Source organism: Lepisosteus platostomus, chromosome 8 (genome assembly GCF_059453375.1).
Source record: "Lepisosteus platostomus isolate fLepPlt1 chromosome 8, fLepPlt1.hap1, whole genome shotgun sequence".
NCBI lineage: Eukaryota > Metazoa > Chordata > Actinopteri > Semionotiformes > Lepisosteidae > Lepisosteus > Lepisosteus platostomus.
Window position 1 is genome coordinate 13,798,911 of NC_142618.1, and position 15,257 is coordinate 13,814,167.

Genomic DNA, 15,257 nt, shown 5'->3' on the forward strand with positions numbered 1-15,257 from the left:
ATATAGATTATAGGTTTATATAGATTATATACAGTATAATCTATTATACAGTATATATTGATTATAGATTATTATTATATTAGATTTTTCTTGTAAATTTGTAGTATAAAATACAGCATAACCATTGCAGTTTTTTTCCTTTATATAAACTCTCCTGTTTACAGGTTATTTCTACTTCAGATAAAATATAATTAAGAAGGCTTTAAAACGGTCAGCATATGAATAGCAAAAAACTGTAGAAATATCTCCACATGTTGTTTTAATATGTTTCAGAGTCGGGAGCATACAGGGCCCTGGCACTAATCATCTTAATGTTTAGAATAATGAGACTGAGGGACAAATTTAACACTTACTTTTCTCCGTAATATGTTTCATAAAACTTCTCCTTCCACAACTCTATCTTCTTTTCTTTTTCCATTTCCTGCCTAATCCGGAGCTGCATTTCTGGGGTAAATTCTCCTGGAATTGTAGATTTTGGATATAGTTAATTTAAAACAATAATATTTGCTCTTCATGTGGCAGGTATTGTTTGATTAAAAGAAGAAAAAAAAAAGGTTTACTTTACTTTCTCAACCCTTTTAGCCCCCGTCTTTACTTCATTACTTTAACTAATTTGTCCATTCCTCTAAATGTGTTCTCTAAACCACTACAGTCTTTTTCTGGCCCAGTGCTCTACACCGTCTAATGTCTTTTTGTTTTTAACAGTTTGATTTCTGACTGTTTTGCTATCAACCAGCGCACTGTGGATTTTCTAGTGGCGTGTGTATTTCCTAGTCCCGCCTCACAGACACCGGCCCTGCAAGCACACACTGCAGGGTGGAGAATGAGGAGGTACAGACAGACTCCTTGGACGAGCCATTCATCTATACAGCTGTCGCTAATTATGCAGCCCCACAAGCAGGCTTCAGTGGTAATAAGAGAGGCAAGTCCCTCTGCTGACGGCGTCGCAAGCCTACAGCCGCCTGAGAACTGGCAGGGACTGCTGTGTCACATGGAGCGGAGAGCCGAGCCGCGCGCCACCGCCGGGGAAACCCACAAAATCCACATTTTGTCCCAGTCGGCAAGTAGCAGGTTCAAACCTGCGACAGGTCTGGATCGTATACCTTAACCTCAGGGTAAGGCCCTTCACCTCCCCACCCTGTTCATTGTAATAGACGTACTGTACGCGGAACAGTCAGTATTCTCATTCCAGTAGCTGAGATCGTTGCTTAGATACATTTGTTGACCACACTTTTGGAATTTTTTAAAAAGGAATGAAAGAAACACGTGAAACTCGCACAAAAGGTTCAAAGGATCTGTCCTCATTGAGCTAGGTTTAAAATTGAACAATTAAAAACTAAAAAGGAAATAAGAGCAAAGAAGTTATAAGAAACCTGGCAACTTGTAGTGAGAATCAGTAGAGCTGATATCTATGAGGCCCATTAACTAAGACGTCATCTCACACACATATGAACGTTTCGGTGTCAAGGTGAATAAATAGTATTTTTCAGAAATAAGGAGAGCATCGGACAGATTTTTTAAGGAATTATTTGTGCGTGTAAAGTCACTGGTGTGCTAAATACCTTGGTTTTTAGTGCAGAATGCTACTGCCACCTGGTGGGTATTAAATAATAATTTAAAGACTACATTTTGCCCTGGGGTTCTCTCCAGCTAAGAAGTATACAGTTTTAACTTGCAATTAACAAAAAGTAACTAACAAGACTGGACTTTATCACCTTGTTGACATGACTACACTCCAAGAAATTCCAGGCATTGCAGATAAATAAAAACATCTTAAGTATTCATCCAGAAATGGCAAACATATTTCCGGAAATTATAACATTCATTGTTATCATCTACATCTACAGAACTGATGTATAATTGATGGATACAGACGAAACAATATTGAATGCTTATTTGATGTAATAATAATAATAATAATAATAATACACATCAATCCATCTTTATTAAGGGTTAGGGATCATTTGTGACTTGAAAAGGGGAGCGCTTGAAAACATTTTGACAAGAGAGAGGTCACAGCATTTTATTTAATATTACAACTATAAAAGACTGGGGAAAAGAAGGCAGAATGGCAGCAGCAGAATATATCGTAATGAAAACAAACTAAAGATGGTGCAAGACTTATGCCTGTATGTGAGTATATCAGTGTTAATGTGCACAGTGAAAATAACATGTATTTTAATGTTTAATAATAGTTTTATCATCCGTGTGAAATAAAGGCATAAACCAATAAAGGCATTAAACATAAAAGACCAATAGTAACTGTTTGCACACCCTTTCTGTAAAATCCACTGTTGTAGTCTTTGGTGTTCTGTTTTTTTCTCTAACAGGCTACAGTATGCGTAGTTGCTAAGCAACACCCTCCAGAAAGAGTAAATAAAAAAAAAAGCCCAAGTTCCAACGTACCTTCTGCTAGCCTCTGCTTCCACCCCTGAGCAGCATAGGCAAAAAACTCGTTATTCAGAGCGGAGTTGCTGAGACGCAGGACCCCGTCACCTCCCATCTGCAAAGGAAAGCAGGGAGCATAAGAAGAGGCAGCGCTGGTTTCAGAAGACATCTGGGTCCACACCAGCGATGTGCCGCATTCATTTAAGAATAACAGGAGTAATCCAGTGAGGCCCAGCTCATAGATAGCTAATTGGTAAAGCCAAGCAATCATTCTATTAATATTAAACGTTAACGAGCACTGCAGTACACTGTAAGAGTAGATGCGAGTTTACCAATTTTAGTAATAAAACTCATAGCAATAAGAGTTTAAAGATCATGAAGTAAAACCCAGAGCTGTCAGAATAAATTACAATCTCTCTAACCATTTACATTTCTAAACACTCCTGAGCAACACAATTAACTGTAATTGCCGAGACTATTTCCATGATCACTTAGCACTGTTGTTAAGAGTAACGTAGTCCAGCATTTAAAGGATTGCTGCTGCATAAAGAAACCCACTGCATCAAAAGGAAACAAGCCACTGTAATTGGGCAGATGTGCTCTGTATGACAATTTGCCATCCTGGTTCCAAAAGGACAACCCTCGGTGTCGAAATACAGTATGCATTTAAAAACAGAAGTTAAAATTTGTACTGTAAATCTTAGCACTAATGCAGATATTCAAGAAGTCTAGTTAAATACAGGCTTACAGTGCTTCCATTTCCTTCTGTTCTGTTCTGCACAAAAAGCAAAGACCAGTACTAATAGGATATTATTGCGCTTTAAAGATTTACAAAGAAATGCACTGAAACAACTTACAATACCAAACAGGTAAGAACAGGTTTCTTCAGATACAAGGATCCGTGACAGAATCAAATTTGTGCATGAGCCCGTGGACAGTCAACAGGCATGTGTGCATGCAGTGCTTTAAAAATCAAGGCCTGTACACATAAATGAGTTTGAAGATCCCCTCTCACGAAGTGTCCCACAGGGCCTTCAGTCTGTTATGAAGAATTATAGTAATTACTGAGTACAAGCTGGTTGAATGTCTGAAGCAAACAGGTGCTGAATATTAGATTAAGGGTTAAAGAATAAACAGATTCTTTTTTCCAGTACCATATTGATATACCAATGATGTGGAAAAACACTCGGTGGAATAAATCATAATACAATATCCAAAGTTATTTATTTGCGCGCTTTGGGAATAAGTATCCGCCTTCATTAAGAAGGGACAGTGTTGTATTTGGCAGCTCATTTCAGACATGCTTTGTGAAGCAAACTTGATGCTGCAAAGCTGGTTCCATACTGCTGAACATATCTTAAGAAAACATCACAACACAAATGCCATAATGTTGTAAGCAACCCAATAACATATATATTCAGTATATACAAGTACAGTATATAACACTGAAAAGAACTGAGAAAGCACACAATTTCAGTTTTGAAAAGTTCTTCATATAATTATGAAAGTGCTATTACTGTTTTCTAGCAGTAATTAACACATTTAATGCCAAAGACACTGTGAAGTAAGAGGTGACATTCATTTAGCTACTGCACAAACTTCTCCTTCAAGACTCCGGGGACATTCCTCCTGGGTTCATGAAAATCTAATGTGCATTAACCTCTGGACTGTGACAATCTCCTTTTAATTTACTTCCCCCAAAGAAACAAGACAGACTGGGTTTAAATTGTAAGTTAAAGGTTTCAGAAATGTAAGGAAATATGAAAAAAAAAAACTTGAGAGGAGGGAGAGAAATGAAGTACCACACCAAGGACTGCACAAGGCATCACCTTGGCAGGGGAGAAAATGTTCACACATGAGGCAGAGACACAGGAGTGCCTGTTCTGTGAAGACGCTCCTGGGCCTGGTATTAGATGTACTAAGGGGGTCAGGGCCCTGATCCTGATTGGTCTGGAGCGTGGTCACATTCTACCAGCCTGATCTGCACTTACACAATTTGTCTGGCCCAAATTCTGATCCTCCCCTCAGGCAAGATCCTACTTCCTCCATTACTGTACATCTTTTAAGTCAATTTGTTTTCAACTTGATTATATGTACAAAAAACATCTTCAAGTTTTATTGAGGAAGCATGGACACACTATAGCCTACGATCAGGGTTGATCAACTGAGTTTCAGCATGTGGAGATAGAAACAGGCCACAAGCGAATTACCTTACATCACTACAGGACACCTACTGTACCTGTAGTCCCTTAATTCACAGTCCACACTCCCTTTCTTTCAGAATAAGTCGCTTGATGTACAAAATAATGGAAATACCTAATGAAAAGGGGCTTGTATTTCGAAATAAAGACATCACAATAAAAAGATTCTACAAATGTTTCATATTAATTCCTGTTTGGATTACCAATATTTTGGGCTATAAATGATAACTTACAATCTGTATTCAAATATGCGTTTTTTCTAAAGCGACAAGAGCGATCTAACAGATTTTGAAATTATTGGTGCAGAAATGGCTAAATGATACGGTATGATGACACCACATACCAAACAAGAGAAAACCGCATCAGGAAAGAGGAACAGAGGTTGCAAGTCAAAGCTTAACAGGAGACAAGTGGCCTCAGACATGACTGCTGAACTGAATCTACACCTCCTTGACTCACTCCCAACACAAACTGTACGTCACAAGCTTCACCAAGCTGATAATTATGGAAGGGGTGCCCACCATCACAGAAACCACTTCTAAACAAGGCCAATCCGCAGCAATGCAAAGCCTGGTGTGATGAGCAGAAATCATGAACTTCTTAGCAAGGGAAGAAAGCAATATGGCCTGATGAGTCTTTCTTTTACTCTGTTTCCTACATCAGGATGAGCTTACTGTATGTTTTGGAGAAAGCCAAAAGGAGCCTTCAACCCACGCTGCCTGTTCTCAACTGTTAAACATGGTGGTGGATCTGTTATGGTTTGGGCAGCCACCTCCAGGTAGTTACTGGGTCCAACTATTACTCTGCATGGTAGAATTATGGCCAAGGGATATGAAGTCATTTTACACAGGTGTGCCCTACGGTGCAGACATTGTTTCCTCAATATGTTTCCATATTCCCTAATTCCATAATGCCCCCATACACACTGCTAAAGAGTGGTTTCATGAACACCAGGATGAAGTCAAACACCTTCCATGATGTCTCCAATCACCAGATCTAAACATCATTGAATCTTCATGCAAAGAGTGCAGACCAGATCTCCACCTCCTTCATCTCTCAAAGAACTGGAGGCTTTCCTTCTTGAAGAATGGCCCAATATCCCAGGAGAACCAGTCCAAAACGTGTACAGTATTTCAGTATTCAGAATTTGTTCTGAAGGTAAAGGGTGTCGCAGCTCCATATTAGTTATAAAATATTCATTCATTGCTTGGTGTTTCCATTATTGTGTCCACCCCCTGTATAAATAGCAATTGATGAAGCTTATGCTTAACTAACCACAGTACAGAATATGCTCACAAAGTGCTTTACCACCTGCATGCAATAATTAAGGAATGCTAATAATGAACTTAATCATTTCAATATTATGTATATGATTGTGAACAAAATCTTGGGTTAGGCAATTTTCCAGGTGTGCATTTCATTATTTGTATAACCAATATTACAATAATATGAGCCTCATAATTAAATATAACTAAACTATCACAGCAAAGACATCAAATATGAATAAACGTAGGGGCAAAAAGTAACCTTTACAATGTAAGCAATTCTAATTTAATTCAACAGGCCATTTTCTACAGAAAACATATTCTGAGCATTTTATTGCATTTTTACAGAAAGTCTGAATGTTAACTTTTAATAATAATAATAATAATAATTGCTTACACTTATATAGCGCTTTTTCTGGACACTCCACTCAAAGCGCTTTACAGGTAATGGGGACTCCCCTCCACCACCACCAATGTGCAGCATCCACCTGGATGATGCGACGGCAGCCATAGTGCGCCAGAACGCTCACCACACATCAGCTATCAGTGGGGAGGAGAGCAGAGTAATGAAGCCAATTCACAGAGGGGGATTGTTAGGAGGCCATGATTGATAACAGCCGATGGGGAAATTTGGCCAGGATGCCGGGGTTACACCCCTACTCTTTTCGAGAAACACCCTGGGATTTTTAACGACCACAGAGAGTCAGGACCTCGGTTTTACGTCTCATCCGAAGGACGGCGCCTGTTTACAGTATAGTGTCCCCGTCACTACACTGGGGCATTAGGACCCACATGAGCCGCAGGGTGAGCGCCCCCTGCTGGCCCCACTAACGCCTCTTCCAGCAGCAACCTTAGTTTTTCCCAGGAGGTCTCCCATCCAGGTACTGGCCAGACTCACACCTGCTTAGCTTCTGTGGGTTGCCAGTTGTGAGTTGCAGGGTGATATGGCTGCTGGCATAGTACAGTATCTGTCTTCCTTCCTATCTTCATAGCTGTGTGTATGCAGAATTTACTTTTTATTTTCCTTGTGTTACCACACACAGTGCTGAAGTAATGCATTAAAACAATAAGATCAGTCTGAAACACTCTGCACAACACTTTCTCATGATCTGGCTCCAACATGCCCGGAATGAATTTGCTTTTTTGATCCTGCTTGTACAACAGGTCCCAGGAGAGTATTATGGACTGTAAAGAATAATAGAAACTGCATACTAATGATACCCAGGAATGTTTCTTTCCACAAGAGGAATTATGCACTTTTCACTTGTTGAACAACTGAGTGGGATTCATGGGAAGTACATGAAGCATCAAGCACAGCAAGGGCTAAGCTGTCCGTACCTGTCTGTCGACCTCTGGCAGTAAAAGCAGGAGGTATTGTTGAAAGTGCTGAGGTAAGGATGCAAATGTGTGTTTGTTGATCAACGCCCGCAGGTTGGTGTTCACTAAAATAGACCCTGGAGTTTCAATGTCAATATCTTCAGCCTTCGTCCACTTTATGTGACCTAAAAAGACAAAAGAAGATTAAGACTTTCACAACACTCAAAACAGCCTTTGACTTTGCTACATTTATTCAGGGATCTCAAATTTACAAACATATGTGTTTTATTGTTGTTTTATTTTATGAATTTATTTGTTTTAGTTTTTTTTTGTCATTTTGAATGCTCGTGAAGTCCAATCATTATGATGAAACAGCCTAAAGCAGAAATGTTGGTATCTGGTAATCAAACAAACAAACAAAAAAGGAACACCTATGAATGACTGGTGAGCAAGCCAGATCAAGCTGCTTTCGGTTTCAGCTAAGGAATACTTCAGCTGCTCCAGACTAACTTTTATTTTCTACATCTGGAACAGCACAATTTCAGTTTATCCCCCCTCTAGGCATGAACTAGTCGGTGTTAAGCATTAAGCAAACCGACAGTCACATCAGTGGATGGAGGGGCTAAACCTGCTTTTCTGAATTGTGCTCTGTTGGACCACGTTCTTCCTTTCACACTGTGGGGCCTGCAGCGTCTTCAGTAGAGATAACCCTGACCAACTGAAATAAATTGGACCTGACTGCATGGTCCAACTGTCGCACAGGCCCACTAAGGTCTTTACAGGAAAGCAGAGACCTTAGTTCATAAATAACAATGTAGACAAGCATTTATAAACTTAATAATGTTAGTTCTCACCCAGGCCAGATTTCTTTAGTTTCTTAAGGTGCTGACTTATCTGCTTCCCAGTTGGGGATCTCTGCTTTAGATCCTTTTCAGAGCTATCTCCATCGCCAAATCCATTTTTAGACTCTGACCCTACACATAATACAGAATAAAAACAAAAAAATGCATGTAATCAAATAACATACTCTAAGAGCATGAAATAAAATGCGGAATTAAGCCATCCATCTATTTTCTAACCGCTTCGTCCAATTCAGGGTTGCGGGGAAGCCCGGAGCCCATTCCCGCAAGAAAAGGGCACACAAGTGCAATTCACCCCAGACAGGATGTCAGTCCACTGCAGGGCACAGACAGACACACCGGGGCCAGTTTCCCCAGAGTCCGCACCGTGGCCATTAGATCTCGCCACCATGAGTGATCTGGCAGTTTTCACTAATGTTGTGCTTCAGGCCATCAAGTTGTAATGTAACGTGAAAATTATTGGCTATCGGCCTCCCTTTATCACCAGATGTAGCACTGCGTTTCATACACAATATATTCACATCACAAACTCCTGATGGGTATTCTTGATTGTGTGGTGTTTCCTTTATCCAAAAGATCCCCTTGGTATAACCAGCAACTACGCCCCATGAAAGCACCTGGCTGCCAACCAGAGCACAGGAGGAGGTCACTGGACTTGCCGTTCAGGATGGTCCTAACATCTGCAGGATCACTGGTTTTATTCGACGTTCTTTTTTCTCAATCATCAACAGCATGTTAGAGCCAAACAACAAATGCACTGTCTCTGCTTCCAAAGGGCAGTCTAATGCGTTTTTCGCCATTCTTACAATACAAAGTAAGCAATTCTAATTCCTACCCCCTACTGACATCCATTTTTTGGGGGGCTCTTGGTCCCTTTTGTCACAACAGTAGCAGTCAATGTTTTGATTCGGGACATTGAGGCCTTTTTCACTTGCTGCAGTTACACTTCTGGTCAACTACAGGTCCATTTAAAATCTTTCCTTCGGATCCATATATATCGAAAGCATGTGGAGACAGTCCCAAATGCAAGGCTATTTAATTAGAGTCGGGCTACTCAAACGCTTCAGAGATTTCCACAGCACTGAAAACAGCCCTGGTGAAGGTGAGTTATGAACTTCTCAATGCTTCTGCCTCAGACTTAGCGCTGCGTTTGACACTCTTAATCATGAAATCCTCCTAAACTGCTTCAAGATCTATATTAGGTTACTTTTAGTTATCTTGCTGAGGCAACTTGAGGCAATGGGACTATAGAGAGTGTACTCAGATAATCAATTTTATTGGCTCATGGCAGCCCTATTTTTTTAAGATGTAACTCTCCATGAAAACTCCTGAAAGACAACACAACCTAATTTAATGAGCTGTGCTTAATTTAAATATAGTTTTAAAGGACTTGAGAAGAAGAAGTCTTCAAGCCTTTTCAACAGTTTCAAGATGCTGCTCAAATCAAATGACCAATCACTCATGGACTACAGTAAAATGTTATGGCCCATCACATCTTCATTTTCAGAGTAAAAATATTAAAAATCACTTTATTTTGTCCATGAAAAACCAAAATATGTAACACCCTGCAGGTCTCACTCTGACACAATGTCTCACAGACCATTAGAACCCTGCAAATTTCCTGTTTTTATCTGGGGCACAAGATTTAATTGACACTCAAAACAGAAATAAGGCGAAAGAAAAAAAAATCTGAATGAACAATATATTTCTAGGAACTACTGTACATTGATTCACCTTCTAAAGATAAATGCACTGGGTATAAATAAAGTCCATGACACAGAAGAAACAGAAGTCCATTAAGAGTTTTCTGAGGACAAGACACAGAAAACCATTATGAGTGCCCTAGTTTGTACTCAATGTTCATTGATGTTAAACAGCATGCGTGCGTAGAAATCAGAGATCATGCCTTTAAATAACGAGATTGAAAACAGTCCCTGAACAACATTTACAGTATGAAATATAGTTTTTAAAACTAAATTAAACAACTGACTAGAGTAAACACCTAACTTAATTTCAACACCAGATTGATTGTATTTCATCGGTGGTGTCTTATGATTAATCCAGATCTTAGTGACTGTCACTCAGTCATCATTGATTAACCAGCTTTTCTAACAATATACTGTAAGTGAACTTCAACTGCATTTAGTGAATGACAAATTCCATGCTACTGAAATAACGCTACTGAGATAATGCTTATTCACTAGTTTATTTGCTTATTCATCTGGTTCGGATATGACTTAAGCAATGCTTAAAACTTTGCTTGTCACCATTACAGGTAGGTGAAAAATAAAGCTATTTAGCGATTTCCTACAAGTTATTTTTCAGCGATAGATTTGCTTATTACTATCCCTGTTATGTTTAATACTGGTAAACTCAGGAGAGCGTGTGATTGTATCACTCAACTAAGCACTACATAATCTGCTGCCAGGTTAGTGCTGCATTCCAGTATGCTTGTGAATTTTACACATTTTAACACACCGCAGCAGAGATGCAAAGGCAAATGGAGATCCTGACGTTAGACAGGAGTTATGCTGTGCTGTGAAAAACACATTTTAGAAAGAGACCATCGGTACATAAAAACATGGCCTTCTGAACAACAGCAAGTGACGACCGGAGTCTTTCCTTACCTGATGGAGAGTCTGGCTGCTCATCAGACACCTTCAAAGGAGTCAACACCACACGGGGAACCGCCTTGTTCACCATCATTGACACCCCGTTCCTGCGCTTGTGTTGCTGCCTTAGTGCCTGAGGGAGAGGAGGGCAGAATTTGAAGACATAAGTGTATGGAAAATAATAAGAATAAAGGTGGGGTGTAACAGCTGCAGTTTTCCTTTTTATTTATCATTGTAATTCAATATCCCTTTTGCTAAGTATCGCACTATGTGAGAAATCTACATCACGGCCTTTTGAAATTCACATCTTAACATACTAAAATGCCTGAAGCTCAGGATATCTCCAGGTTATGTGGGCAACTTCAAGAACGTCACTTCAGGAACACTTTTAAATTCATTTTAAACATGAAAACCTTGTATTTTAACCAGCACGTACTTAAAGCTGAACCCAATGCAGATCAGAACCTGTTGCATTTGAATCTGATTGGAAATGAATGGCTTGATTGAAAGAATGCAATGAAATCCAGCTGCTTGTTGAGACAGGTCTCACTGGGGGCAGGCGAAGATGGGTTATTTGAGCGAAATGGGGCCGGGGGGGTCCTTCAGAGCAGACTGAAAGGTGTTGGCACTCCAGCGCAGGCATCCCTACGGCACTGGCTCTGAGCACCTGGCAGGGGGCTGTTCCGCCAGCCGCTGACTCTGCATCCCGGCCCAGTGTGTCAGCCTGTCGCGCTCCACCTGCGGGGAGCTACAGTACGTGGAACAGTACCGGAGCAGACAAAAGGACGCACTAACATCTGCACAAACACTGCAAATTCGCCATCGTCACACGCAGCCCGGCAAGACTGGTGCTGCTTTTGTGACATTCCTTCGCATTAGGCTCCGTTGATTCTTTCAAAGATCCGCTTATTAGGCTCCTGAAAAGTCCATAGATCAGTTTGAACAAGATGAACACCTGAATTTACTGTACATTTGATTTTATGTTAATTTGAAGGTACCAGCTAATAACAGGGCTCCTGTGGTATATACTGTACAGTATCGCCCTCCCTTTAGGGAGGTCGGTCCCTTTTCAGACCATCAAGGCCCATGGGGGAATGGGGGACAAGGGCCACCACTTTTCTTGACCATCCAACACTGGAGGTGGAGGTGATGTGGTCAGTATCACACTCCGGTCAGCCTATTACCCACAGTACTCACTTGGAAAGCAGGCTGAGTGGAACTGGGAGCCGTCTGGAAGGAATCAGAGCAAGCTTCATCACTTGCCCCCTACCTGGGACTGAACCCAGGACCTTCCTTCCGGTCAGGAGCCGGGCGCCCTTGCTGTCTGAGCTACCGCGGCTCCACTCCCTCTCTTTCACAATGTGAAATCTTCAGACAACACAGTTAATGGAGGAATTCTTTCAGCAATGTACTGAATGATTAAGTTTAATTCCCTTTACATACGTACACACAAGCAGTTCATTTAGTTGTACGTAGCAATCCCAGCAAACTCTGTGATTTACTGGAGATGTACACAGCAATCTCTTGGAGATGAGGTCCCTATATAAGAGGATATTTAAAAAAAGCATCCAGGATTACTATCATCGGTGAATTAGAAAACAGAGTTGAAGAAAAGTTATTACAAATATATCTTCATTATTATATTATGGTTGACATTGTTAAGCAACACCACATACTCAACCTGGTCCTTTTTGAACTCATTTAAAATGTATATTTCAATACAAGATTTTTAAGAGAGATGTTAAATCTCTATCTTAAAATAACTTGTGTCCTCCTGCAAAGTTTTTAGAGCTTTCTTTCATTTAAAACTCCATGGAAACGTGAGGGGTCTGTTATTTAATTTAGAAGGGTTATGCAGAGATGAGACACCTACTTTTGATATTGAGAGCCTTCTGAGACAGAAAGGGCTTATGAATAAAAATGTTTTTAATTCCATTTATGTAACACTTTACTTGGGAGTACTGTGACCCTACCCCCTTATTTCTCTGGAGGAATCCATTTTAGAAAGCTAAAGAGTTGAAAAAGAAACTATACTTCTTTGAATACATTATCAGAAAATTCTAGTCTTTGGCATAATGTAATACATTAATTACAGTACTTTAAAAATATCATAGTACCTTGTCAAGAATTAGTTGTAGAGTTTGCTGAATTCTGTGAAGTGTGGACATTTACTCTTTCAAAACTCTAATGCCACTGATACAGTAGTAGTCTGGATTTAAATATAGAGGAACTACGAGCAGATCTAAGCATACAGTAGATGCTTTCAAAGCATAGTAACTCAAAGTGTGCTTTTATCGGCTAGAATTCTGATAAATCCTGTGAAAGCCCTGCAATATATTTAATTTGACATTATTTTTATGACTGCGAACTAACACTATTGTCTATTCAACACACAGTATGGACATTGGGCCACTACAAATGTAAGATAACAAACCATACTCTACACTCCTGCTGAATGAAAGATTTCTGAAACACTGTAACCTTATCAAAAGGCACTGTTGCAAAAACATTGCTAGTAATAAGTTTGTTTTTGCAAAGACAGTGGTAACATTTGAAATGTATGTCATCTCCTTTACTAAGCTTTTTATAAATTACCTCTTCTAAGAAAGAATTAAAGCTGATAATGTTTTAATTGTAAATAAGGTTACAGAAGGGCACATTTGTTTACATGAAGAGACACTTTTGGAAATCCTATTCAGTATGTTAGGGTTTTTGTGGGACAACAGTGGATTTATGCATTTGTCATCAGTAAAAAGAACAAAGTACAATATGTATCCATTAGTCAATTTAAAAATAGAACATTTTAGAAATGTACATTTGAGCCCAGAGACTCACAGAGAACTCCTGCCCCAGGCCAAACACAACTGGTTGCATGTGGACTCAAATGTCACTTTTTATTGACAGATTGTCCATTTGAAATTTGACAAGTATATGAACAAAATACTTAAATTATTTTACTACGGGTACAGCAAACACTCTTTGCACTTTAATATGAAATTTAATTTAATAAAATTTAATTTAATTTAATATGAAAACCTAGTCATGTAGTCTCTGGTCATGTACTGCAGTTGTAAGGCATGCATTTTCTAATTCAGATTCACACAGTAAATAATGTTGTACAGTAGGCATGTCAAGTTAATGTCTTTATCTCATCATAAAACTGAAGTGATTTAATTTCCTATTCAAACCCACTCTCTTATTGTGAGCAAATGCTTACTTATACTTTCCCACTGGAGCGATTTCAAGACAAAAACTGAATACATTTAGATCATATTTGTGGCTCTTTAATGCACTTATTGAAGTGAATGACATTTCACAAATACCAGTAACATGTCAGAAGCTGAGACATAACTTTTGATAGGTATGTTCCGTTTGCGTGTGCAATTCAGCTACTCATCTTTTTTTCTCAAACAAAACTGTTTTCACGCTATACTGACACAAATCTAATCTCTGATGGTATGATACTGAAATGTACTGGTGCGAAATGGAAAAACAACAGTGGAAAAGTATAAGGATAAGGTTCCCAGCGTATACAAAATACATATTCTGATTACAACCCATTTTCTGTAATCAAACGCCATTAGCTTAAGCTCTTGACAGTCCAATTTTAATGCTGTATTTTATTTACATTATGCCTGAGACGCACACTATGGGTTTAACACTGGAGAAATTACACCGATATGGATAATCTTTATTGCAGTTCAGTGTGCCAGGCAGTGGCATGAAATACTTATCAGAAGCCTAGAAAAAAATCACTATCACTTGCCAACAGATTTGTAGTATATTTTCACACGAGTGACAGCATCAGTGATTTATGTAATTCTTTTTTTTTTCAATGGGCGCAAATCGTCATTATAGAACATATTGTTTTGTAGACATTTAGATCATCTCTGTTGTCAGCATAAAATATGGATCAGTACATTAGGGTAAAATTGAGACAAAATGCACAAAGCTTTTTACATTCTGTGGTGCGCTGTAGCAACTGCACTTGCTAATTAGAAAATATCAGTTTGCTTGTTGCTCTCTAGTGAACATGCTAATAACTTTGAAGATTATGGACTTTATTTAAGTGTGATGTTCAGCAATTAGGAGTTTGCTGCAAAGACTATTATCCTACAGCACATCTGTGATTTCAGCAATGAAGCACTTCAAGGCTATTCAAACAAATGCAACACAGAAAACTCTAAACACATTATGTGTGATTTAATATTTTTCTCAGGCTTCCCCCACACTGCTCCTTATGCAAATTCAACTTCAAACACAGAAAGAAGAAACCTTGGCATAGCAGCTTAGTTCTGCCCCACTGGGGCTGAGCAGTAGGAATCTCACACTTAATCGCATGAAAAAAAGGCCGTCTAGAACAAGAAGCCAGCCCGCTATCTGCCGCTGATCATTCTGAGGGAGGTGGGGAATAAACAATGCTCACTCCGGCACCAGTCGTTTCGAGAAAGGCGGAGCGAAGCACAAAAAAGTTTATAGTCCGCGGAAAGAGCGCGGGGCGGAAAAGGGGTCTCATATCGTTGCGAACCTGCCAATGAATTCATCATGAAGAATAAGGCTTGCATGCGGCGGCGATGCCAAAGAAACCCGTCTGAGGGGTTTGGAAAAGTGTGT

At 39.5% G+C, this 15,257-nt stretch overlaps 1 protein-coding gene across 2 annotated transcripts in view; it reads right to left on the reverse strand.

Moving 5' to 3' along the window:
* The window catches only part of LOC148655703 (putative Polycomb group protein ASXL3), a 72,496-nt gene that overhangs the window by 7,845 nt on the left and 49,394 nt on the right, over window positions 1-15,257 (reverse strand). The window contains exons 6-10 of one of the 2 annotated variants that reach the window (XM_088642510.1): window positions 10,659-10,776; window positions 8,026-8,145; window positions 7,193-7,356; window positions 2,407-2,503; window positions 354-459 (exon numbers count right to left, since the gene is read on the reverse strand). In XM_088642510.1, the coding sequence (XP_088498636.1) occupies window positions 354-459; window positions 2,407-2,503; window positions 7,193-7,356; window positions 8,026-8,145; window positions 10,659-10,776 (605 nt within the window). The remainder of the gene's footprint in view (window positions 1-353; window positions 460-2,406; window positions 2,504-7,192; window positions 7,357-8,025; window positions 8,146-10,658; window positions 10,777-15,257) is intronic. The other variant, XM_088642511.1, reaches the window with a different exon arrangement.